This window comes from Helianthus annuus, chromosome 10, assembly GCF_002127325.2.
Source record: "Helianthus annuus cultivar XRQ/B chromosome 10, HanXRQr2.0-SUNRISE, whole genome shotgun sequence".
NCBI lineage: Eukaryota > Viridiplantae > Streptophyta > Magnoliopsida > Asterales > Asteraceae > Helianthus > Helianthus annuus.
Window position 1 is genome coordinate 10,672,825 of NC_035442.2, and position 27,537 is coordinate 10,700,361.

The 27,537-nt window shown below is 38.0% G+C and overlaps 1 protein-coding gene across 1 annotated transcript; it reads left to right on the forward strand.

Annotated features, from left to right (window-relative positions):
• The first annotated feature begins 3,442 nt into the window (after nucleotides 1-3,442).
• LOC110881027 (protein NRT1/ PTR FAMILY 5.2) lies at nucleotides 3,443-5,361 on the forward strand. Its single transcript, XM_022129413.2, has 3 exons — nucleotides 3,443-3,656; nucleotides 3,749-4,320; nucleotides 4,389-5,361. Exons 1-3 carry the CDS (start codon nucleotides 3,570-3,572, stop codon nucleotides 5,212-5,214), a joined length of 1,485 nt encoding a protein of 494 aa, XP_021985105.2. The 5' UTR covers nucleotides 3,443-3,569; the 3' UTR covers nucleotides 5,215-5,361.
• The last annotated feature ends 22,176 nt before the right edge of the window (nucleotides 5,362-27,537 follow it).

Genomic DNA, 27,537 nt, shown 5'->3' on the forward strand with positions numbered 1-27,537 from the left:
ACTACATTCATTAAACTATTATGTATTCTTTTACGAGGGTATATCAACTATTTCATAACAACATTTTGACTTCATTTTTCAAGAAATATTAAAACTTTATCACTTTCCATATATGTGTGAGACCGAAAATACATATATAAAGCTAGAGATTCACTCGTTAGTAGTATTGTAATGCTTTAGTACGATTCATAAATTAAATATTTAATTATTTATGTATAAGGTAGTGATTCTAAGAGAAATATATGCTAATTGAGAACCGTAAAAACATTCTGAATCACACATTTTCTCTAAATCAAATTTTTTTTACTTCTAATTGCACGTTTTTAAGAAGTTTTTTATATATACATGTGTATATTGTCAATTTTAATCATACACATTTGTATATTGTCAATCTTTAACTTATACATATATGTATATTATAAGAAATATATGTATGATACATTTTTTAACTTTAAACACGTATTTACACATATGTGCACTAGAAAAAAAAAACATGTTTAGAACTATAATCTTCTTTTATATACATATATGTACAATCATTTATACACATTTGTACATATATCTACACTATCAAACATCGATGAACACTACTTATATTTCAATTTTTTATACACGTATATACATATATGTATGGTTAAAGATTAACAAATTACACATGTGTGTATATATAAAAAAAAACCTTAAAGAAAAAACTACGATTTTTCCACACAAAAAAAATTACTTCTTTTTTGCATTTTTTTAGGAAAAATGTGTGGTCCAACATTGTTCTCTCGGTTCTCAATTAGAGCATTCACATCGAACTCCTTATCCTTATTCCTATAATTACACTAAAATCACTATTTTTTTCTCTCTTCTTTTAATTAAATAATATTTTCTTATACCATTATCACTACCATTTCCCTCTCCTCTACTCACAACCACTTTCAAAAATATTAAAAAAAATTATAAAGGTGAACAATGTTTCCCGTATATTTACAAATGAACAGTAATATTTTCTCTCTCCTCCACTCATAACTATTCCTTATAATATACTCACTCACAAATATATAAGGGCACCGTTGTGATTGCCATTACCCTAGTGATTCTCACATAATCCTAACTCTTTGTGTGTGTGTGTGTGTCTAGTGGGAGGTTCAATGGAGAACCGACTCAAACGATCTTCGATTGGACTCATTCTAGCGGCATTGGAACCGACTTCTCGAACCCTATAATATATTCTTAGGGTTTAGCTTTTAGGATTAGGGTGTAGCTTTTAGGATTTAGGGTTTGGCTTTTAGGGTTTTATATTAGGGTTTAGCTCTAGGGTTTCGTTTTTGGGGTTATCATTAGGATTTAAGGTTTAGCTTTAGATTTTAGCTTTTAGAGTTTATAGTTTGGATTTTATAGTGTAGCTTAGGTTTTAGTCTTATGGTTAACTTTAGGGTTTAGAGTACCTAATTAAGGTTTGACGAGCCAGATCCATTACCGCTGGAATACGTACAATCAGAGTTCCTTTGAGTCGTTCCCCTCGATTCCCCACTTTTTTAGTATTCCCCATTGAATCCAACCATATATATATATATATATACACACACAGACACACGTATATACATACGTACATACATACATACATACATACAGTGTGAGGTTCATTGGGGAACACTAAAAAAAGTGGGGAACCGACTCAAACGAACTCCGATTGGACTCATTCTAGCGGAGTTGGAACCGGCTCGTCGAACCCTATCTAGGATATATTAACCCTAAACCCTAAATCATAACCCCTAAACCCTAAATATATTAGGGTTTGGTTTTTAGGGTTAAGCTTTAGGGTTTAGCTTTAGGGTTTATCGTTAGGGTTTAGCTTTAGCCTTTAGGGTTTAGCTTTTAGGGTTTATAGTTTAGATTTTACGGTTTAGCTTAGGTTTTAGCCTTATTTTTTAGCTTTAGGGTTTAGAGTATAGGAGTTAGGATTTAGGGTTTAAGTTAAGAGATCCTAGTTAGGGTTCGACGAGCCATTCCAACGCCGCTGGAATGAGTCCAATCAGAGTTCATTTGAGTCGGTTCCCCGCTGTTCCCCACTTTTTTTAGTGTTCCTCAATGAACCTTCCCCTATACATACATACATACATACATACATACATATATATATATATATATATATATATATATATATATATATATATAGGTCAAGTATAGAGGGAAAACCCATTTGAGTTTAAAAAACTCAAGAAACTCAATGAATGGACCACATGTTCCCAAGTGTGACACCCTTTTTCAGTTTTCTGACATGTAACAACTTTGTCAGGAGAGAGAAAATTGATATGTTACACTTCTTTCGCTCATTTATGTAGATGTTTTCAATAGTAAATTGTGCAAGTTTTACGAAGTGTAACAATTTTGAAGTTAAATTTTACGAGTTTTCAATGTGCAGTGCATGTAAAAAACATGTTACATGTTTTAAAAAAAATAGTGTAACAGACAAGCTTGTTACGTGTCAGTCAGAAAAGTGAAAAAGGAAAAAATTGTTACGTGTACTTTTTGTCAGTATGCTAAATGGTCAGAAAAGTTGCTTTATTTAACATTCAATCTCAACCATAAATTTTTTTTGATGAATAGGGTTTTCTTATTATCCTTTCTGTGATATGTGTGTATATATATATATATATATATATATATATATATATATATATATATATATATATATATATATATGGTGGGGTTCGGCTACAAAGTCTAAAATTCCTAAAAGTGTACAAAGTCATTAAACACCGTAATTTCAGCCATAAAACACACACAAAACACACAAATAATATAGTGAAGATTACAAAAACACAATATTCTAATCATAACATTCCAAAAAAAAAAAAAATTCAAACACACCATCGTAGACCTAGAGTATAAAGCATAACATGATAATCAACATAAAACACGATAATGTTAGTCATTCAATAATCAGAGCTTTACCATCCAAAACATAAAACAAAACACACATATATTGTGTTTTAGTAAATAGTAATCTTCATTATGTTATTTGTGGGTTTTTCTGTGTTTTATGGTTGAGATTATAATGTTATATATAAAGATAATTTTACATGCATAACATAGCATATACTCTTTATGTATATTTAGTTAACTTTTTCATAATTATATAATGATATTAGTTACGTTACAAATACTTTCTTATTTTTATAGTTTTAAAACTTTTATATCAATATAAATAACAACCTTAAATAGTCTCGCAAGCTTGGTTAAGCTCGTTATATGTTAGTTCGTTTATTAAATGAGCTAACCTTGGATCGATTTAAGTTTTTAATGAGCCGATCTAAGTAGCTCCTGAAGAGCATGGCTCATTTACACCTTGCTATTGTTTTGTATTTGGAACATCTAATAAATAGTATCCAACGAAATGTTATGACAGAATATATATTCCGATTTGGGTTAATGGATGTTAATTTGCAGGGTTTGAAGTTTGTGAAAGATTGGCATACTATGGACTATCAACAAATCTGGTGTTGTACTTGACAAGAGAATTACATCAAGGCACTGTTAAAGCGTCAAACAATGTCACAAATTGGGTTGGGACCGCGTGGATGACACCTATTTTAGGTGCTTTTATTGCTGACGAATTTCTTGGCCGATACTGGACCTTCATGATTGCTTCACTCATTTATCTAGTGGTAAAACCCTATATAATTTTCTCTATGTATTTTTTAAGGGCAAAGGGCTTGATAATTGTCATCTTAGTTATGATTTTTTCTTTATTTCACAGGGTATGTGTTTCTTGACTCTAGTTGTTTCAATACCTTCCCTAAAGCCACCAACATGTGGTAAAGATGTAAGTTACTTAGACTGTCACAAAATGGCTTCTTCGTTCCAAATTGGTATCTTCTATTGTGCACTGTACATTATTACAATAGGGACCGGTGGAACCAAGCCAAATATCTCCACAATGGGAGCGGACCAGTTTGACGATTTTGAGCCCAAGGAAAGGGCCCATAAACTCAGTTTCTTCAATTGGTATGTGTTTTGCATTTTCTTTGGCACTATTTTCGCAAACACGGTTCTGGTGTACCTTCAAGATACTTCGGGTTGGGAGATTGGGTACGGTATCCCTACACTGATGCTACTTATATCCATAATAGCATTTGTTTTCGGAACACCAGTTTATAGACACAAACCAAGAGGGGAAAGCCCGTTTACTCGAATGGCTAAGGTAATAATCGCGACTTCAAGAAAGTGGAATACAAGTGTACCCGTTGACCCGAAAGAGCTTTATGAGTTGACTTTGGACAAGTATTCTAGTCCCGGGAAATATAGAATTGACCATTCATCTTCATTAAGGTAAGCCATTTTGTATTTATCCATTTTTTATCTAAATGAATAACCTCTTTGAACATTGTAACATAAAGGTTTCTCGACAAAGCCGCGGTGAAGGTTGATGGACCGGCTTCCGGATGGGACCTTTGTCCGGTGACACACGTCGAGCAGACGAAGCAAATGATCAAAATGATCCCGATCTTGTGTGCAACATTCATTCCTAGCGCGCTAATGGCCCAAACCCAAACACTTTTCATCAAACAAGGCACCACATTAAATCGACACCTAGGGGATTTTGAAATCCCACCGGCTTCTTTATCTGTTTTCATGACTATCTCGATGCTTATTAGCCTTGTGGTTTACGACCGCTTCTTTGTTCCCTTCGTTCGGAAGTACACAAAGAACCCGAGAGGTATCACTTTGTTGCAACGAATGACAGTTGGGTTAATCATCCATATCGTGACCATGATTATCGCTAGTCTTGTAGAACGACATCGATTAAGCGTCGCTAAAGATCATGGCATTTTTATAATGAAGCAGATCGTGCCTCTAAAAATTTACATTCTCATTCCGCAATTCGCATTGTTGGGAGTTTCTGATTGTTTCTTAGAAGTAGCAAAACTCGAGTTTTTTTATGATCAAGCGCCTGAAGGAATGAAAAGTCTTGGGATGGCTTATTTCACGACTAGTCAAGGTTTTGGGTATTTTCTTAGCAGTTTCATCTTATCTATTGTTGCGGATGTTACAAAGAGGCATGGACATGAAGGTTGGATCCTAGACAACCTTAACGTGTCTCGCCTAGATTATTATTACGCGTTTTACACAGTTTTGAGCTTTGTGAACTTCCTTTTCTTCCTTTTCGTTGCAAAAAACTTTAAATACAACGTCGAAGTCACCGAAGTTGAGCAAGAGTCATAAGAAGATATTGGAAAGATCACAAAACAGAGTTACGTTGCTGGGTAAATGGTTCTTATGAGCCAATGCCGATGGGATTATGCACATTTGTTTGTTGGTTTTATTTTTTTCCGTTATACCATTAATCATAAATATTGCTTTTAAGTTTTAGTCATGGCCTTTTCTATTTAACTAATAATTAAATATTTTATTATATGTATATAAAATTAGGGCTTTATATGGTATTTTTATTAAACCTTCATTAAATGCTTATTTGTTTTTAAAAAAATAACTTTTGTTTCGGATGAAGGTTCGTTGAATATCAAGGTCCGTTTGAAGATCTCATGATTATGTTTTACTTTTAACTTTTTTACCAAGCGGATAGACTATACTTCTTGAAAGTAAAAATAAACCTTAACATAAGAAGGCAAAAAAAATATCTCAGTTTTTTTGAAGGGTTACTTTCATTCAAGCAGGAGAGACACCAACCTGCATAAAAACTGTAGGAAGGCAGCCACCAAACAGACACAATTTTCCAATCTAGATCTATACATTTTAACATGTTTTTAAACCACAAATATCCATTAGCTTTAATAGATCCCACAATATCTCCGACCTTGCCTCCTTTCCTCGAGAAAACCAAATCATTTATGGCTTTCCATGTACTCCACGCCGCAATCACCATAATGCCATGCACAACTCTAGCCTTATCCTTACTCAAAAACTGCACCTCATGTATTTCCATAAGGTCTTTGAAACTAAACGCATAGATGGGAGGTAGTTTGCACCATGTGCTTACAAACTGCCAAACCACTGTTTGTCATCCCTCATGCCGTGAAAACATGATCCACCATTTCTGGTTCTTCGTTCCACAAAGCGTAAGAGTCCACATCAACATATATGTTTCTTCTCCTTAATGCCTCTCTAGTCGGAAGCTTGTTTAGGGTCGCCCGCCATGAAAAAATATTGCACTTAGCCGAACCCATTTGCACCAACCATCACATAATTGAGATTGTAATCCTGATTGTTAACCATAATTTATTTCACTGAGCCAACTGTAAAGGTACCAGATTTATCACCAAGGCGCAAACACCATCAAATCTATACATTTATTTCCTTTCTTTGATCTCTTTAGCCGATGTAGGATCTCTTTTCCATCTCCATATCCAAACTGTGTTATGTTGAGATGAATCCACACCCTTGCTAATCGTGCATCCTTACTTTTTATCTAGCATGCATAGATTTAGCCATGTTTCTTTTATTTTCGTATTAGACTCCCAAGGGCCCACCTAGAATCTGATGCATTCCCCGTTTCCCACTTTAAATTTAATAAATATGTGAAGTTTTAAACCTAAAATTTTTAAATAAGATTCTAACATGGCTATAGCATTCCAGCAGCCCGCCATTGCCTTGTTTGAGGGCAGTAAGGACCATCTTTTCTTTCATCCATAACATGCATTCACAACCCTTTTTCCATAGACTGCCATCTTTGGTTTCTGTATCTCGATACCCACTTGGCTTGAAGCGAATAATTGACATCTTTGAGCCTTTTAATACCCCCCAATTTCTCGGAACGCCACCCGATCCTAAGCAACCCAATGCACTTTCTTGATCTCGTTTGACTCGACCCATAAAAAGCTTTTCATGATAGATTCTAAACCATCAATTACCACGACCAGGGCTTTATTTAGGGAGGCTTTCAATGTCACATTTAACTAATGTAACTCTACCCCCGATAGAAAGGGTATGTGCCTTCTATGCTACAAGCCTAGATTCGAACACATCGAAAATCGGACCCCAATTCTTATCCCTATTCATATTAGCTCTCACCGAGATACCTAAATATGAAAATGGTGTTTTCCTGTGTTATGACCCAAAACTGAAGCAAGATTGTCTACCTACACATTCTACACCACTAGACCGTACAAGAAAGCTTTATGTTTAGGCCCGAGCACACGTGAAAACATCTAAGAATCCTAGCTCCAGTCTTATTGTTGGAGTCCGACCATTCACCCAATAGCAACGCATCATTCGTATATAGAAAATGGAACAAACTCGGCCCATTATTTGGAGTCTTATTATTGTTTCTAGCACAGACCCCACAAATCAAATATACTAGATAAGGCTTCAATCACGATAAGAATAAAAAAAGGGGAAAGAGTATCTCCTTGTCTTACACCATTGTGTTATTGGAATTCATAAGTAGGGCTCTTGTTGACTAGCATTGATGACCTAGCCAACCCAAGAATACCTTTAATCCATTTACACCAAACATGAGGGAAACCCAATTTGAAACATAATAGATTTGGAGAATTCCCAATTCACGTTGTCGTAAGCCTTTTCGAAATCAATCTTCAATAAGAAAGCTTTCTTTTTTCCTTTATAATCCAAGCTAAGATCTCATTAAGCATCAACAAGCTGTCGAAAATATACCTTTCTTTGAGGAAAGTCTATTGTGTTTCCGGAATCACCAACCCTGTAACTTTCATGATTCTATTCGCCAAAACCTTCAAAATCACTTTGCTAACAATGCCAATGAGATTTATGGGTCTATAATCTTTCAATCCAACTAGTTGTTTAGATTTAGGGATTTGAGTAATAAAGGAAGAGCTCATCCCTTGAAATCTCACCATATTCATGAAAACGGGCCATGGTGTGGTTAAAATCATTTTCAAAGATGCCCTAAAATCTTCTTAAAAATCTGAAGTTAAACCATCCGGAACGGATACCACACTCAAAAATAGCCTCTTTGATTTCCATCCCCGAGATAGGAGTCACGAGACTATCCGACACATCCGGTGGTAACCGTTTCAAATACGGCCATGCAAGAGTAGGTCTACTATTATATCTCTCCCTAAAGTGATCTCTGAAGAAACAGAAAACCTTTTTTTTAAACCGTGTCTGTTTAGTAATCCATTCCCTCAACCATCAAACCTAGGACCTCGATTCCCGCTTTATTTTTGTTTATAAAACTATAAAGAAAGCTGAGTTATCGTCCCCATCCATAGCCTACCTAACTTTGGACCATTCTTTTAAATCTTTATTTTTTTGAAAGTTCAGCTCGTCAATCCGTTTTTTACACTCTATTTTGACCCAATTTTCCTCTTTGGTAAGTTCCCTAGATTCAAAAAATTCAACCAACCCTTCCGTTCCCGCCCTCAAAATAGCTTATTTATCCCCCTCTTTAGTCATGACCTCCTCTTTTCATTTCCTGATCTGAGCCCGAAACAATTTAAATTTCTTGCAAAAGATCTCATCCGGTAGACTCGTGAACCAGGAAGCTTCCAAGGTGTCAGGCACAACCTTCTTTAGACCCTGCTTGGGTTTTAAAAAGCGCGCCTGAGGCGCGTCTAGGCGCGAGGCGCACTAAGGCGTAGGTCTCAGCGCCTCAGGGTACCTGAGGCGCGCTTTTTCCACTAAGCGCAAGAAAAACACATTTTTTGGGTTTTTTTTGAGGTCTGAGGCGCGCGCCCTATGTATTTTGGGTGTTTTTATGTTGTTTTTATGCATGAAAGTGTTGGACAATAGGTTTTTTGGCTTGTACATGTAAGTAAAATCATAAATAAACCTTAGTTATAACTATATTTTGGATAAGGGATGCTAAAAACCTATGGGATATATATAAAAATTTATATAATCTTCTGGCGCCTCAAGTACGAAAAGCCCACCGCTTTTGCGCTTTGCGCTTCACGCCTCTCGTCGCTTTTGTGCGCCTCTCGCTTTTTAAAACCAAGGACCCTGCCCGTTGAGCCAAGGATTATAGAATCTGAAAGGTTTCTCCCTGAAATTGTTTTCAATTAGTGTCGAGAGTAACGAACAATGCTTTGGGTACATCTTAGAAAGAGCCCTAAGGCACACCTCCAACCATTTATTTTATTGAAGAAACCTTGGCACACCAAAACTCTGTATATCTTACTTAATTTATTACCATGATCTGAAAGAGAAGTAAATTTTCTCCTTCTCATGGTGTACTCTAAGAGACTAGCATAAAAATGAACCGATTAAAATCCCTGGCACTTCTAGGTTTAAAAACTGAGATCCTTCTTTCCTCTAGATATATATCTGAGTTAAAGTCGCCCATTACCACCCACAACCTCAGTTTGCTATACTTTAACGTCATGGTTTAGTTCCAGAGATTCCTTTTTTGGACAACATTTTTAGGTGTGTAAATATCTAAAATGTTGACCTCCATATTATACCCTTTAAGCACCCCGTTAATCAGATTAAAATTATGCTATTTTACTGACTCTTGATGGCAGAAACTATCAGGCACCACATAAAAAGAGCCCCACCCGACCTCCCATTTGCATCGACATGGACCATACTTAGGTTTGGCCCACCCTACTATTTTGAGATATCAAAATCCGCCAAAACCCCTAAATTGAGTTTCTTGAAAAGCCAGAAAAGAAACCACTTGCACCATCTTAATTTCCTTAATCTAGTTTGCCTTATCCTCATCCCCCAAACCCTTTATGTTGAAAGAAATAAAATTCAGACCAGATGGAACACCTTTATCCACTATAGATTCGCAATCCAAATCCCAGATCCCCAAGATCCATGGTTACTCCAATTTCGATATCCATTTCGTATTCAGTTTGCACTCTTCCATACTGTTTTTTTTCCTGTATCCTCTTCCAAGCCATCCTTATTTTTCTTGTCTTTCATAAACCTTGAGTCTTCTCTCTCGATTGCATAGACATTGAGGTATAAAATCCGTTTCTCCAATTCGTTTGCGTTCTCCTGACTATTTGATTTGGTTTCTTGACTGCTATCTATGCTCAACAAATCATTTAGATCAAATGGGTCATCCATTCTATGGCTCTTTCTCGCTTTGGGCCAGCCTGAATCCTCACTGTGTTCATGTTAGGCCTATTTCTTATTATCAACCTTTTTCTTTGGGCTCTTTAGCCTTTTAAATAATAAAAAAAGAACACCTGAGGTCCACCTGACATGTTGGAAAGACAATCAGACCCTTTCACGCTCACCTCAATAGCATTCTTTAACATTCTAGGTTTCTCAATTGCCGCCCCATTCATTAGAACCTCCTCCATGTTAACATTAATAGGTAACGTTTGTCAAGCCGCCCTTTCATCAACCTTTCCAGAATCTCCTATGTCAGCGTCATTGTTCAACTCCGGTGATTGGTTTCTCCTTCTCCGACACTATAAGACGATTCCGATCGGAATCGGTCACCCATGCCATCTTCATCGCCATCAAGGCAGTCAGGTAACAACTCTCCTTACTCTTCGTAAGTCCACATCCGAAATCTCCTCTTATCCCGAATTATAGTAATCTCTTCGTTTATCCTCCTGCCCTCCCTAACCAGAACCCCAACACATTCATAAGATAGATCCACATCCTCTTGGTGTATCTAGAACAAGTGTATTATTTTTCAGAATTGTCTTCCAATGGAATTAAAGACTTCATTATGCGTTAAGTGAAGTGGAACTCCGTGTATCTTGAGGGAAGATTGACCCTTCCATACATCCAAAGTGGTGAACCAGATTCTACCTACTACCGTGTGCTCTTTGAACTTCCTTACTTCTTTTTCATTATCAGAAACCAATTGAATGTACAACCCCCTATATACTTGATCTTAACATCGACCACAACTTCGTTGCATGCTAAAACATTTATCTTACTTAGCGTCAGTAGGTCCGCTGCCCACCCCACCAACGCTTTTCCATAAAAATCTTTGAAAGCTTCCACAAAGTTGGATATCTCTATCTCCTTCCTCTCCCATTCCTCACCCGTCTTCCCCACCAGAGCATCTTTAAAAGAATGTGCCCCCCTATAAATTTCCCCCTTCTGTGCTTCGCCCTTTATGTAATCCTCCACCTTTTCTTGATCTTGCCTTTTCCCTGAAACAGACCATTCTCCCCGTCTTGACGTTTTTCATCCTTCCTTCAAGTTACCTCCTATCCTTGACATCCTTAAAGCTTATGAAACCAAAGTTGCTTCCACCTTTATCTTTCTTCTGAGCCACATATACCCATGTCACTTCATTGCAACCCTTGAAAACCTTCGTTATCTCTTGTAGATTAGAGACATAGAACTTGGTGATGTTGTATCCTCCTTGCTTCTCCCCCGCTCTATTTCTTTGTCTTCCTCTTCGTTTGTCGACGGCGTCCTGCTAAGCCTTCCTTATCCGAGTCGTTTTAGTTGTCATGTTTAGAAAAAAATATCTATAGGATCTTATATCTTAGTTGATGCCCTTAACTAACGCCCATTTTATTATTAGTGAAGTTATCTATCAATCACAATTACACATATTTTAACTAACGTTGGTGTGTATGAAATTTAAATAATATAAATCATTAATAAAAACAACATCCCAATTGAATTTTGTTCAAAACATTTACATTCATGGTATCATTTTTTCCTTAGTTGGAACTCTTTGATGTGTTCATAGACACACCAACACACGTTGTATGGAAATTCCTTTTATTGTACACTTTTAAGTGTTCAGTGACAGTCTAATTGTGTTACTGCAACTTTTGACGTGCTCCTAGCACACTGCGATATAATGTGTTCACCATCATACTTTGACATGATCATCAACTAGCACATTTTGATATGTCCATTATTTACTCAAAGGCTTACTCGCTTACAAGTAGCCCAAAACATTCACATAAGCGGTTAAGCTTTATAAAAAATCACTTCAAGCACAACAAATCAATTAAAGATGCATTGTATAAAACATTTAATTGCATGCATTTCAACTAAAACAAGATATAAGATCCATAGATTTCACTTGTCACTTCTGATTCTGATAGAAATAAAAGGTTAAGATTACTTCTTACCCTACTTAGCTAAAATCAACTTTTTATTTGATCCTATCCCAACAACTATTAACCAATTTGCATCGCCAATTGTCGCGACCCCTACGAACCCCTACCATTCTTACTCAAATCATAACTATCAATTCATTCACAATCCAGAAAACAACCAGAGAAATTAAAACGTGCCTATTCTTTGTTAATCATGAACCTCTTCAACCGAAACCATATCACTGAATTCACAAAAATGAAGAGATGGATGGTATAAATATAATTATACGAATTCAATCATGATATAAACTTATTTATATAAATATAATTATACGAATTCAATCATGTCAAGTTACTTACATAGACTTGATTATATAAGCATATCTACATAGATCTATCTATCCACACAAACCCACTCTTATAACCTATTCACATAAACTTATCTATAAGATCTATTTATATAACTTCCTTTTTTCTAAATAACATAACTTCATAACCATTCACACACAGCATCATAACAATATATCCTACAGCCCTACATGCAGCTTACATATGTCAATACACACGTATGGATTTATAACATTTAATTAAACCCCACACCCAAACCATATTGCATTACATGTCCAAAATCACATAAGTTATTAACATTGCATGCACATCCAGTCTACCGTTTTAATATGTCTAATTAACCTCAATCTTTCACAATAATAAGGCTATTTATGTATTAAAAACCCGTTTATAAATTTTTAACCTGTTTAGTACTTGTTAATGACCCCATAATCCATTATTTACAACTCACCAATCCTATTAACACATCTACAACTTGATTATTACCTAATGTTTAGATAAAATTCCATGTCCGGTTTATAATATTTTAATTGTATGCGGGCCAGGGTAGCCGTATCTAACACCAATAATCAATGAGTTGTATTTGGGCTTAACAATTTAACCCACCAACCTAAAACCGATAAACATGATCTTTTGTCATTTATTAATAAACAATTTACCTTTCTGGCATTCTACACGTTTTTTAATGACAAAGTTTGCTCATACTCTACACATATAACTAGTAACTTTTTTTGTGATAGCGTCTACACATATAATTAGCAATCTTTTTTGTGATAGTAAGTAAGCCCAAATCCTTTTTTATTTATTGGACATAAGGACTATGTAGAATAATGGACTTAGTATTTGGTGCCCGGAAGATATGACGGGTATCCCTCGAAGCATTGCTGAACACGAGCTAAAAATATCACCCGATGTCAAGCCTGTTGTCGAAAAGAAGCGAAGCCTAGCACCCGAGAGAAGCTTGGCTGCATGCCAAGAGGTTGAAAAGCTTGTATCAGCTGGAATTCTCCGAGAAGTAAAGTATCAGTCCTGGGTTGCTGTCACACCCTGATATTTCCACGTTTCACCAGTGGGCCCGGTGAGGGATTATTGTGACGTAGTTGGTAACATTACAGTCAAACAACACAATATTTAAATGCACAGCGGAAGCAAAAGATAGATATGTTTCAATCGAATATAATTGTAATATCAAGTATCACAACATTTAAAAGTAATCCACAGGTGGATCAAAAATAAATAGGAAACATCGTTCAACAGTTTTGACATCCAAGCTTGCGAGACTTATTGTGGACGCTAGGAGAAAGCCAGCCTAGTTCGCGTAGTACCTGCACTTAACCTTTTTGGGAAAATACATCAGTTTACACTGGTAAATACATTCAACTGACTCATTTTGAAAAGTTTAATAAAAATTGATTCGAATGCACGTGGCACAAACTTTTTATAACTTGGGATAATTATTTGAATATAATCTTGTAAAAGAATTACATGTTTCCTATGCGTTCAGTAGCCCGATCCGTAGACCGGGTTAAAGATGAATAGACACACCACAATATTTATTTATGTACTGACGGGTGTACGCCTACACCCTGTGCTCAGGTCGTGGCCATCTCGTAAGATGATGCCAAGGATATCCGGGACATGGTCATTAACCCCCCAAAGGCTTTAAGCAAACAAAACATTTCGAAACGGAGCATATCAATGATTTAACCTCTATTCGATTAAAGATTCAATGCTGGACCAAGCGGTATTTTATATACCGTACCCCAAGCCCGTATAAGGGAAATTAAGTTAAAAGTATTTACCTTTGCAAGTATCAATCACAAATAGCAAGTGCGTGTAGCTTTTACCGGGTCTCCTATTCTGGAACGAAGGTTTATAATAACCTATTAGAATCCTAACGGGTCTTTAATTAAGTCTAAACTTAGACCGGTTAGTTTTAAGGAAAGATACGATTCAAACACGCGGTTAAGCGAAGACCGGAATAGAATGTGATTTAGACCCGACAAGTTTGAAGACTTGTATGGTATGGGTAATCTAACCACATTCTGGATTTTGAGATAAAAACGACAAGGTTTGACCCGTTTCGGCTAATTTATTCAAACTAGTTACATAAACCGAACCGAACGCGTAATTAGCGTAACAGGTAACCGTAAGAGTCCTATACAGGTTTCCTAAGTCAATATGCTTTAAATATGTTGTGATATCAGTAGGATATCTTCCATTATGCCCAAAACGAGATTAATCACATAATAAGCCCCGTAGGGGTATTTTGGTCATTTTAAAGATTATAAAAGAGATTAATTATAATTCTGAGATGCGGGTCTGAAATAATCAGTAGGAAAACTTAATTTAACAGGTTATATCGGTTGGTGATAAGTCTTATATGACAAAAATGGTTTTAAACCCATACTAGGTGTTTAATACACGTAAAAAGCTATTTTAAGCGATTTCCGGGTTATACCGGAAAATCTGAGTTTTCTGATCAGATTATAAAGTTCAAAATACTTCATTTATTATATAAAATCAGTAGCAATTGGATTGGCGTCAAAGTACTAAGTAGAACTCATTTTATAACCAAAAAGGGTATAATTGGTATTTACCGAATCAAGGTCATATCCTTAGGTTATGAGTAGGTTAAAAATAATTAAAAATCTTTAAAAATGCCAAAATATTATATTACATCAGTGTGTAAAAGGTTTGGTGTCGAAATTTGGGTTTAGATAGGCTTTATGCTAAGTGCGCCGTTTAATTAACAAAAAGTTTCTTAAATGCGCTATTTAGCATAACTCCTATTCTGGACCTCGAACTGTTATGAAACTTTAGGGACATGTTTATAAATCAGTAACAAAGATTATTGTCCTCTCGCATTTCCAAAATTCTCGTTTTATGGTCAAAAAGGGCGTTATGGTCAACATTGAGCAATTAACGGAAACATGTAAATGAAATGGACAATCAACGAACCAATCACTGAGGGTTAAACCATTATGTAACTTGGTCCTAAGGAAGCTCTAAGGCATATCTAAATCATACTAAATCGGGTCAGAACTGAAGTCAAAGCAAAAGTCAAAGTTTTGCGACCTTCGGTTCCAAACCGGGTCTAAACAGAAAATTGCCGGGTCGAACATATTTAGACATGTTCTTACATTTCTTACTAAGTTATATGAGTGGTAAAATAGGTTACACACCTTCAGCATTGCTAATTATGCGTTAATCCGAAAATTATGGTTCTATTGACTTTTTATAAACATCTTTGACCCGACATTTGATCTAGTTAGAACGGGAATCAGAGGGTGCCCTTTTAAGGGTTTAATGCCCACATAATTACCAACTTATAACTACCTTTGATTCAACTAAACACTGAACCATTAATGATTAATCGCTAAGCCAAATGTTAATTACGACGGTTTGACTTTTAAGCTAAAACTAAGCAAAAACTCAAATAAGGAAGGTCAAGGGTACTTACCAAGGTCCAATGCACGACTAGAGATGCTTAGGGAATGGCCTTGAGCTCCAGAAATGATCAGAAGTTGAGTTGAGAGTGAATGATCAAAGTTGCAACAATGAGGCCTTATATAGTGCTTAAATCTCATTGGATTGTTGACAACTAAGTCTATCATTGGTCATGGATCATCCACAGATGTTCCCTAAGGTCTAAAAGCATGTAGGGGTCGCCCATGAGGTGAAAATATCTGATTCAAGTCGGTTATTGCACATAAACAGGTTGCTGTCTCACTTTTCTGCATCTGGGCGTCTGTCGCGGCCCGCGTAAGGTTCTGTTAAGCCTTACGCGGCCCGCCTGAGACCTGCTGTCAGCTTTAAAATCTTTCAATTATTACATCTTGGCTCTTGGCTCTTCAAAGGGTTATTTCTTGCATTATGAGCCCTTCATATTTACTTATAAGGGCCTCAAGACTTATACCCACTTTGTTAAGTCCTTGGTCACTTTATGTTTACCCGAAAAGTCATAATTTTCAACGTTTACGCTTTAACCCCTCGTATACGAAATTGATCATAATTTTCTCATATCATAACGAAACTTTATGAAATTTTTATCGTGCATTCTAGTGAGCATAATTTACCGTTACAAAGCTTCGGGTTTGCTAACAGGTCACTCAGAGGTATAACTTAAACATGCTGACATTTAACCCCTGTAGTTTGTAATCTCTCACTTTCTTTCATATTTAGCTCCGCATGATTCATGATTTATTTGCTTGAAGGTATATACATCTTGTAGGGCTATTCTAGAATATATTTATCTGTCGTTGATATTTTGAACCCTTATATTCACATACTTTCCATGTTTGTCAACTTTAGTCCCTCTAGAGTATTCTTTCTCACGTTCAAGCTTATGACACGTGTCAATACATTATAGGGCGTGAATTTTCGAGGTGTTACATCCTCACCCCCTTAAAAGAAATCTCGACCTCGAGATTTACTTAAACAATTGAGGGTACTTTTCTTTCATCGTGGACTCTACCTCCCACGTGTACTCGGGACCTCTACGGGCATCCCATTTAACCTTTACAATCGGTACATACTTCCTTCGAAGCTTCTCAACCTGTCGATCCTCGATCGACACAGGTTTTTCAACAAACTTCATGCTCTCTTCTATGTGTACATCTGTATGGGGTATGACTAGTGATTCATTAGCGAAACACTTCTTCAGATTGCAGATGTGGAAAACATTGTGAATACCACTGAGCTCTTCCGGTAAGTTTAACTTATAGGCAACTGATCCGACACGTTCGATGATCTCGAAGGGTCCTATGTATCTCGAGCTTAAATTGCCTTTCTTACCAAATTGCATCACTCCCTTCCAGGGTGATACTTTAAGCAGTACTTTGTCGCCTACCTCGAAGTTAAAAGGTTTACGCTTTAAATCTGCGTAGCTTTTCTGCCTATCTCGGGCAGCTTTCAGACGGTCACGAATCTGGACAATCTTGTCCGTCGTTTCAAAGACTATTTCCGGTCCTGACAGTTGGACATCTCCAACTTCCGCCCAACACACGGGAGTTCTGCACTTTCTACCGTACAAGGCTTCGGAAGGCGCAACCTTGATGCTGGTATGATAACTATTGTTGTACGAGAACTCGATTAATGGCAGGTGGTTATCCCAACTACCACCTAAGTCAATCACACATGCACGAAGCATGTCCTCCAAAGTTTGGATTGTACGCTCACTCTGCCCGTCCGTCTGAGGATGGTAAGCCGTACTGAAACTTAAGCGCGTGCCCAAAGATTGTTGGAAACTCTTCCAAAAATGAGATGTGTATCTAGTATCTCTGTTAGAGATGATAGACACAGGTACGCCATGTAGAGATACAATCTTATCTACGTACAATTGGGCTAACATATCGGAGCTATAAGTCTCCTTAATGGGTAGGAAATGTGCTGACTTAGTCAACCTATCAACTATTACCCATATCGTATCATTTCCTTTCCTTGTCTTCGGCAACATGGTGATGAAGTCCATCGTCACCATTTCCCACTTCCATGTGGGAAGTTCAGGCTGTTGTAGCAAACCTGACGGCTTCTGATGTTCAGCTTTGACTTGCGCACATGTCAAACATTTAGCTACATAGGTAGCTATAGACTTCTTCAAGCCTATCCACCAAAAGTTTGCCTTCAAATCCTGGTACATCTTGTCTGCTCCAGGATGAACGGAGTATTTGGAACTGTGGGCTTCCTGGAGGATAACATCTTGGAGTCCTCCATAAACTAGAACCCATATTCGTCCATTTAACCTTAGAATTCCGTCCTTGCCATAGGATAACTGTTCTTCAGTTACTCCTAGCTTTTCATTAGGGTAGTTAGCTTCCAGCACAGCATCCTTCTGTGCAGCTAACAACCTTTCATTCAAACTATTCTTTATCTCAATGCTCTTGGCATTGATTCTTATAGGCTTCACCCTTTCCTTTCGACTCAAGGCATCAGCGACTACATTTGCCTTGCCAGGATGGTATCTTATCTCACAATCATAATCATTCAAAGTTTCCATCCATCGCCGCTGCCTCATGTTCAAATCCTTTTGGTTAAACAGATGCTGGAGGCTCTTATGATCAGAATAGATCACACACTTGATGCCATATAAATAGTGCCTCCAAAGCTTCAGTGCGAATACAACGGCACCCAATTCTAAGTCATGGGTGGTGTAATTCTTTTCATGTACCTTTAACTGACGTGAAGCATAGGCAATAACCTTGCCTTTCTGCATAAGCACACATCCCATCCCAGTGTGTGATGCATCACAATATACTACAAACTCTTCTATTCCATCAGGCAATGTCAACATAGGTGCATTTCTTAGCTTCTGCTTAAGGATATCAAAGGCTTCTTGTTGCTTCGGTCCCCAGTCGAACTTAATTTTCTTCCTAGTCAGAGAAGTTAGGGGTGCAGCAATCCTTGAAAAATTCTCAATAAAACGCCTGTAATATCCTGCCAATCCCAAGAAGCTGCGAATTTCTATGGGCGTCTTCGGCTCTTGCCAATTCATGACAGCTTCCGCCTTAGCGGGATCCACTTGGATACCACGCTCACTAACCATATGTCCAAGGAATTGGACTTCTCGAAGCCAGAATTCACACTTTGAAAATTTGGCGTAAAGCTTCTCCTGTTGAAGTAGTGAAAGAATACATCGAAGATGCTTCTCATGATCAGCTTGGTTCTTCGAGTAGATGAGGATGCCGTCAATGAAGACGATGACAAATTTGTCCAAGTACGGTTTACAGACACGGTTCATGAGATCCATGAATGCCGCTGGTGCATTAATGAGCCCGAAAGGCATCAATAGGAACTCGTAGTGACCATAACGGGTCCTAAATGCAGTCTTGTGTACGTCTTCATCTCTAACCTTCAGTTGGTGATAGCCTGACCTCAGATCGATCTTAGAGAAGTAGCTTGCCCCTTGAAGTTGATCGAACAGATCGTCGATCCTGGGCAATGGATACCTATTCTTGATAGTGACCTTGTTAAGCTCGCGGTAATCGATGCACAGACGCATCGATCCATCCTTCTTCTTGACAAATAAGATTGGTGCTCCCCAAGGAGACGAACTAGGTCTAATGAAACCTTTGGCTAGCAATTCATCCAGTTGTGTTCTCAATTCCTTCATCTCTGTTGGTGCCAACCTATAAGGCGCCCTTGCTACTGGTGCTGCTCCAGGGATAATGTCAATTCTGAATTCTACTTGCCTATCTGGTGGTAAACCAGGTAGTTCTTCAGGAAAAACTTCAGGGTATTCAGAAATGACGTTTTGACATCCTCAATCTTGGGTTTCGGCTCATCAATAGTCACTCGTGCCATGTAGATGATGTGACAACCCTCACTAAACCAGGTATCCGTACGACTTAATTAATAATTAATTGCTGCTTAATTACTGTGCTTGCTTGAAATTACTGATGAACTGCTACTTGATTTCTGATACTTGTACATACCTGTATCATACTTTAATTACCGTCACTACATTATTTACATGCTGAACTCTAGTGACAAACATGATGCACAAAAGCACAGTAGCACTACAAACGGATAACCTATTGAACATGCTGATAAAGCCAGTATCAGGCAGACACTGCCTCTAAGGCCTGTATGAGCCAGAAATATTTCACTACACTAATAGTGAGTGTAGGGATACAAGGGTTGTAGAACTGCGTCTCTAGGGATAAGTTACAATGACAGGATGTGCCTAGGACATACGCTAAGCACAAAACTCAGCACTTTAATAAACAATTCAGCTTTTAGCTAACTAATAAAGTGCCAAAACATGAGAAAAATATTACTAGACACTTTCCAAAGTGTCGGGAATAAGTTGTGTCACTAAAAATGGTATTAATGACACTTTAAAGCTTTGTTTAACGCTTTAACGGATTACTATCCAACCGAACAACCGGACTATACCCGGAACATGAAAATATTGCCATTAACACTATTTATCTTTTTCTGAGCCAGTTAGGGTCCCTGAATACCCTAACACCCGCCATAAAGCACAACACACTACTAACCAGGTTAAGCACTTAACTAACCTAACTAACCTAACTATTAACTAACCAATTAGTTAGATTTGAACTAGCTACCCACCCCCCCCCCTTTACAAACCGTCCCCAAGAGGGGGGGACATACCTTGTCCTCCAAAACATTATTTTAATCTTTTGTTTGATATCTAGAAAACATATGAACCAAGGGTTAATGGACTTAATATTTCCTATAAGTAACAAGAGATTGCACACAAGATCATTTACATTCCATACACCACAAAACACTCTCTCTTTCCCTCTCAAAGCTCTCGGCCGAGATCCCCCATATCCATCCATCATATTTTCGAGCTTGATCATCACATCTCAAGACCAATCAAGTGTTAAGGATCACATATAAGAAGGTTTGGTGCAATTGGAAGGCGAAGGACCTCAACTCATTGCTTTTATCCTCTCATTTTACGTGTAGATTCTTCCCTAGCCTCGAGCTAGTAGTAAGTTGTTATAATCACCTTCTCGAACTATTTTAAGATGGTTAATATGATTTGTAACGGTTAAAACTCGTAATCTTACAAGATGAAATATAAAATTCCACTAAAGATGCTAAAAGTGATGGTTAAAAGCTTGTTTGTTGTGTAAATCTTGTAGTATTTGATTTGTGTGATTATTTGGACCCGATCTATGTTGTGGTAGCTCGGATCATCATTTAACCCGGGTTGGTCATGATCATGGATCATGACATAAGGTTGTTTTGGAAGTAACAAGGGTTAAAGGATGAAACTCTACCACACACGAATCATGAACTTGTGTAAAAGCGTATTTACTTATGAAATAGTGTTTAAAACTAGTAGATCTACGGATCTACAAGTGGTATTTTCAAAGGACCAAGTGTCAAAGAAATCATGTTTTCCTAAAGACGGATCTTACGTTAACAAGAATGATTTTTAGAACACACAAGTGTGTAAACACTTGTGTAGCACAAGGTTTCGACAAAATAACAATTTTTGTAAAATTTACAAGAAGATGTAAAGACGGAATTTCTCTAAAAACGGGGTTTTTACGAAACCGGACTAATTTATATAAAGATCTGCTAAAAGTAATGAGATTTACTTCGTATTTTTGAGTAAATCACAAGTTCATGAAATCTTTGCGATTTACATGTTTATGGACTAGTTGATGTGTTGAATATTGTTTTGATTGAATAAGAAAAATGGTCGATTTGATTTATAAAAGAAAATGATACGCTTGAAAGCGTGGCCACCTCCAGTTACAGAAGAAACTCTGGCAAAATTTTTCCAAAAACCTAACACTTAGAATTATTTTCACTATAAGTGTTAGAAATACTTTTCGACATGTTTTCAAAATATAAGTTTCGCCACGACTTTATTTACAAATATCGGAGGTGGGATTTTCACAAAATTAAACGTGATAAATATATATTTAGTAAATATATTTCTCACAACGTCACTTGTCGATTATTTTGTGAAGTGTATAAATATTATTTTTAGGGTAAAAATAATATTATCAAACGTTAACGAATCCAAAATAATACGAACGCTTTCACGATAAACATATAAGTTGCACCGGTAATTATTATTACCACTCGATCGTTAAAACGTAACTTACGCATTTTAAGGAAATATTTATGAACGCGTATTTTTGTTAAAGTATTATTTTGGGAAAATTATGTGAAATAAAAATATAATATTTTTGAGAAAAATATTTATATTTTGGAGTTAGAAATAGAATATATTTTAAGTGAGACTTAACAATATATTTCGAACGCACATGTATTAAATCCTCCATCCTTGGGAAGGAAAATAATTACCAAGTATGCACAGAATGTAAACACGAAATAGTTGTCTAACTATTTCCCAAAACTGAAACCATAAAGTTAAGGCACGACCGTCCGTCTAATAAAGTTAGTACATGTAGGTCGTTGCACAGCTGCTTGACTTGGAGACATACTTGGTAGAGACGCACCGCTGTGAGTTCATGTCCCCCTTTTCTCTTAACTGTTTTCAGTTTTCTAAACTGCGGGGGTGAAATACATGTTACTACGATTACGAATATTTCTTACATGGTATGGTTAGCGTAAGGAGGGTTATTACTTAGATCATGTGAATGGGTAGGCGGAAACTTGAGGTCATTAATCCTCAGGATAGGACCGAGGGGCAGGAGCGGTAGATCTACTTGGGTGTAGCGAGCCCAACCCCAGGCCCAGCATAACAGACCTCGGGGTGACTTTGTACCCAACGCATAAATCTGCTAGGTTTGAGCCTTCCTACTTGCATTTCACACATATCAATGGCCTTGCAAACCATTGGTGATCTCTTTTTCCTTATTTGCTACATACCAGGATTTTTATACATACAAAGGTTTATTTACTCACTTACACATGAACTCGCTCAATATTATTGTTGATTTTTCAACTTACATGTATTTCAGGGAATTAAAGGATCTGGCGCGGTATGACACGTTTTCCCGTTGTACTAGTTATGAGATCATCCGGGTTTAGGGGATGTGACTCTTTCCTGGACAAGTCACAGTCCTTAAACTGTGTTTATGTTATGTTGATGTTTGTGTTGTTGAACAATGTTTATGTCGTTAGGGAGTATTTCCGTTAAAACAATATTGTTGTATTTGGTTTTTAAAACTTATTTAAATGGATGATCTTGCATGATTTTATTTCATATAGCTTTGTTATGATTAAGCTATGGTATTAAGAAGTCACACCAAATTAACCACGCTTCCGCAAAGCCAGGGTGTGACAGATGACACAACCCTTCTTCAAACACCTAGAGGCCTTGAGCATAGTCACTTGCTCAGGCAGTCCATACTGGGTATCTCCCTGAATGATAAGTGATTCACCAGACGGGGTCTTGATCACCACTTGCTTCTTATCGCAGACAATCTGGGCCTGGTTATGAGATAACCAGTCCATGCCTAAAACTATGTCGAAACCGGCTAACTTTAGAGGAAGTAGGGACAACGGAAAAGAGTGGTTCTTAATAGATATAAAACATCCATCTAATATGGTTGAGGCGGTTTCTAGGGTGCCATCTGCTAATTCCACCTCATACTTCACACTCAAGGTTTTAACAGGTAAATTCAACAATTTACAAAACTTATTATCTACGAAAGATTTATCAGCTCCTGAATCAAACAACACTCTCGCATAAACATCATTTATAAGGAAGGTACCAGTGATCACATTGTCGTCCTGCACAGCTTCCTTTGCATCCATCCTGAAGACCCTAGCATTGGTCTTCTTTCCTTCATCAGCTTTCTTTGCATATTTTGGGCAATTTGTCTTAATGTGCCCTTTTTCGTTGCAACTGTAGCACGTTGCGTCCTTCAGCTTCTTGCACTCCAGGGTTTTATGCTCCGTGGATTTGCAAATCCCCCAAGGCCTCGACTGAGATTGGGATTTTGAGTCAAGTCTGCACCTCCCAAAGTGGTGCTTCTGACAAATCTTACACTTGGGCTTATGTCCAGATTGATGCCCATCCTTCTTAGAACCAAATCCCTTCTTGTGGTCATTGTTTCCTCTGTGCTTCTTATCTGACCGTCGTGAATTGTCCTCATCACGCTTCATTTTCTCGGTATCCATGTTCCTTAGCGATCTATGTCTGACCGCGTCCAGTGTGAGGGACAAGGATATATCAGCTACAGATCTGAAAGTAGCTGGCCGAGAGGCTTTTACACTTGCCTTTATCTCTGGGGCTAAACCCCCAATGAAACGAGCTATTCTTTTGGGTTCCGGGGTCACCAGATAGGGAACCAACCTTGACATTATATTAAAGCTCGTAAGGTAAGCTTGGCAATCCATATTCTTCATAACCAATGACAGAAAATCCGACTCAATCTTCTCTACCTCATGCTGAGGGCAGTAGTTCTCCTTGATGAGGGCAACAAAGTGTTCCCATGACATACTGTACAGTGGAATCTTCCCAGTAGCTTGAATCAACGATCTCCACCAGGCTAAGGCCTCACCTTTGAATGATTGAGACACAAACTTTACCACATCCCTATCAGCGCACCCGCTGATATCAACCACTATGTCCATCTCATCCAACCATGTCATGCAGTCTATAGCCCTTTTTTCCTCGGTGAAATCCCTGGGTTTGCATGACACAAAGTATTTGTAGGAGCAACCCTTATCACGGGGTCCTTGATTCAGCACGATCCTTTGAGATGGGACACTTTGCCAGTTTGAAGAGTGACGATCGTCATCGTCTTTCTTTGGTTCATCTTTCTTGGAGGGTGGTGGCTTGCTGTGGGCCTCAGAATGAGTCTTAGGCTTGGAATGCGGTGCGGATAAGGTACGACTCCGAGTACCGCTCGACTCACTATACTGCCTATCCAAGGCTTTTGCAACAGCATTGTCAATTAACGTTTGGAGCTCTGCACCCGCTATGTTAATCTGGGTGTTATCGTGATTTTCCCTTGGGTGACTGTTGATCTCATCCGAGTCAGCCATGTGGTTGAACTGTTACATAAGATTTTGACACTGGTTTATTATGGAATTGTCTTTTTATGGCAATTCATTAACCATGGTAAACATAGACCATATTTGGTTAATTTTTATTTAGGATTTTTATTATAATTTATCCTATTTACCAAACAATAATAGTATTATTAGCACAAAAGGCCTAGTCACAGGGACATTTTAAATAACAAGTCATGATTTCAGAGAATCATGGCATGAAGGTTTGAATATAGTTCCTTACCTTTTTCTGACAGGGAGTCGTAGACTACTACTGTCTTTTGTCTTATATGACAAGGGGTATGGCCCGTAGGCACTATACTACCAATGTATAGTCAACATATGATCATCTTAATTGATGATTTAAACCCATGATTTATAGATCATTAAGTTAGGTTTAGGAATCTTTTGAAGAATCCTTATATAAGAATGACGTGTGTGATTTTAGCGAATCACGTCTGCCAAGAGTGTTAACATATCTCCGGATGTTAACAGGGATCCGAATCTTTTAAACAGGTCTTACCATCTTGGCCAAGTGTTATAAAGACATGTAAGCTAGGTTATACCTTTGAGATTCTTATATGATAGGCAGATTATTTTAAAAGGAATGATTTTGAATTATTTATTTCATATATAATGTATTTATGCATATAATGGCAAAGACGAAAATTATAGACTTGACATTCCATAGTTATTAAAAGGATTACACCTTGCCCTACACGTGACTTTTAAATAGACGAATTACCCACACAGAGGTTAAACTAGAATACAAGTCCTCGCAGGAACCAATACTAGATTAGATGTCCACACAGGGACTAAAAAGACAAGTTCCACACAGGGACTAAAAGGAAAGTCCACGCAGGGACTAAATACACAGATAAATGTCCACGCAGGGACTTGATTGAAATAGGAAATACAATAATACATATAGGGATTAATGAACCCTCTTCTTCTTTCCTTTTAACAAGCTTGCCATGCCCTTGAGGAATCCACGGTTGTTCTTACGCTCTTCTTCAAAATCTCGTTCCACCCTGTTTAATGGTGAAGGATTTCTTCTTGCTCTGGTGGGGAAAAACGTGGTGGCTGCGACTGTTGTGGAATCGGAGGTCGAACAGGTATTTGATACCCATGAGCTGGGTATCCCACTCCCCAAGGAGTTCCATATGGTCCTTCAGGATGAAGGGCGTTGTAGTTTGCCGCTACTAGGTATGGGTCGGCTTCAATATAATTGTAGTGGGTGTGAGCTGGTTGCTCAAATGGGTTATATGCCGTGGAACCGGCGTATGTAGGTATCGGGTTATCATAACCAAATGGTGGCGGTGGTGGTGCAACTGGTGCAGAATTCACCTCTTGAACTGGGTTTGAGGGCCCACCCATTTGTGGGTCTTCCTGCAGTGGCGGGTAATGACTGCCACTGGAGTGTCGAGGGGTGCTAAAGTGAAAATCCCCTCTTCGTGCGGATATCCGCGCGCCTGTTCTCCTACGCCTTGGTGGTTCTGGAGGTGCTTGATGAACTGGCGGCGGTGGAGGCGGTGGCGTGACTGCCACGAAGCGCGAATCCCCCGAGGGATCCTGCTGCTGCTGGTGAGGCGATGAATGGTGAGAGGGCGTAAAATACCATTCATACTGGTTGAACCTTGCTTGGTAACTGTCTGGACCATGATAGGGTGTTCCGTGGAAGGATGACCCATCAGAGACCTCGATGGGATGATTGGGAGTACCGCTTGCAGGTTCGACGGGATCCGTGTCCTCGTCCATGTCCATTGCATTATCTTCTGAGAAGTGGTCCTCTGGTCCTAGTGGGTTAAAACCCACTGGTTCTTGGATATAGTTTGCCGGGTTGAACCGGCCTTGAAAGACAGGAGTAGGGTCACCGAAGGAACGGTGCGAAACGGAACGGAACGCTGGAGAGGTATGAATGAAGGTTGTGGGTTATCGGGCTCGTTTTCCGAGTGCGGCCCAAAAGAGTGACGGTAAGAAGGTGTTGAACTGTGTGACACAGACCGTCTAGCGGGCTCAAAAAGGTTTCTCCTGTTTCCCTGAGGATCGGCACTCATTGTAGTGGAAGGAGTTCGCAGGTGAGAAGGCCCGGCCTCGTGATCGTTTGGAGCGCTCATTGGCCCCTTACCTCTTCCTCCTCTTCCAAACCTCGGTGGCATAATTCCTGTTTAAACAATTGAAATAAATAACAAATAATAAAGGACAACTAAAGCAACAAATTTGGAATCGTCCTAAGTTCTTGTCTAGACTCGAGTATGTGCAATTGTGTCATTGAGATTAAACACAAAAGGCTAGTGTTTAATTCACTCAATGTTGGCTCTGATACCAACCTGTCACACCCCGATATTTCCACGTTTCACCAGTGGGCCCGGTGAGGGATTATCGTGACGTAGTTGGTAACATTACAGTCAAACAACACAATATTTAAATGCACAACGGAAGCAAAAGATAGATATGTTTCAACCGAATATAATTGTAATATCAAGTATCACAACAGTTGAAAGTAATCCACAGGTGGATCAAAAATAAATAGGAAACATTGTTCAACAGTATTGACATCCAAGCTTGCGAGACTTATTGTGGACGCTAGGAGAAAGCCACCCTAGTTCGCGTAGTACCTGCACTTAACCTTTTTGGGAAAATACGTCAGTTTACACTGGTAAATACATTCAACCGACTCATTTTGAAAAGTTTAAAAAAAATTGATTCGAATGCACGTGGCACAAACTTTTTATAACTTGGGATAATTATTTGAATATAATATTGTAAA

Coding starts and splice junctions, on each gene's coding strand:
- LOC110881027 (XM_022129413.2), top strand. CDS start 3,570: ATGACACCTATTTTAGGTGCTTTTATTGCTGACGAATTTCTTGGCCGA. Junction 3,657..3,748: donor CTTCACTCATTTATCTAGTG/GTAAAACCCTAT, acceptor TTTATTTCACAG/GGTATGTGTTTCTTGACTCT. Junction 4,321..4,388: donor GACCATTCATCTTCATTAAG/GTAAGCCATTTT, acceptor TGTAACATAAAG/GTTTCTCGACAAAGCCGCGG.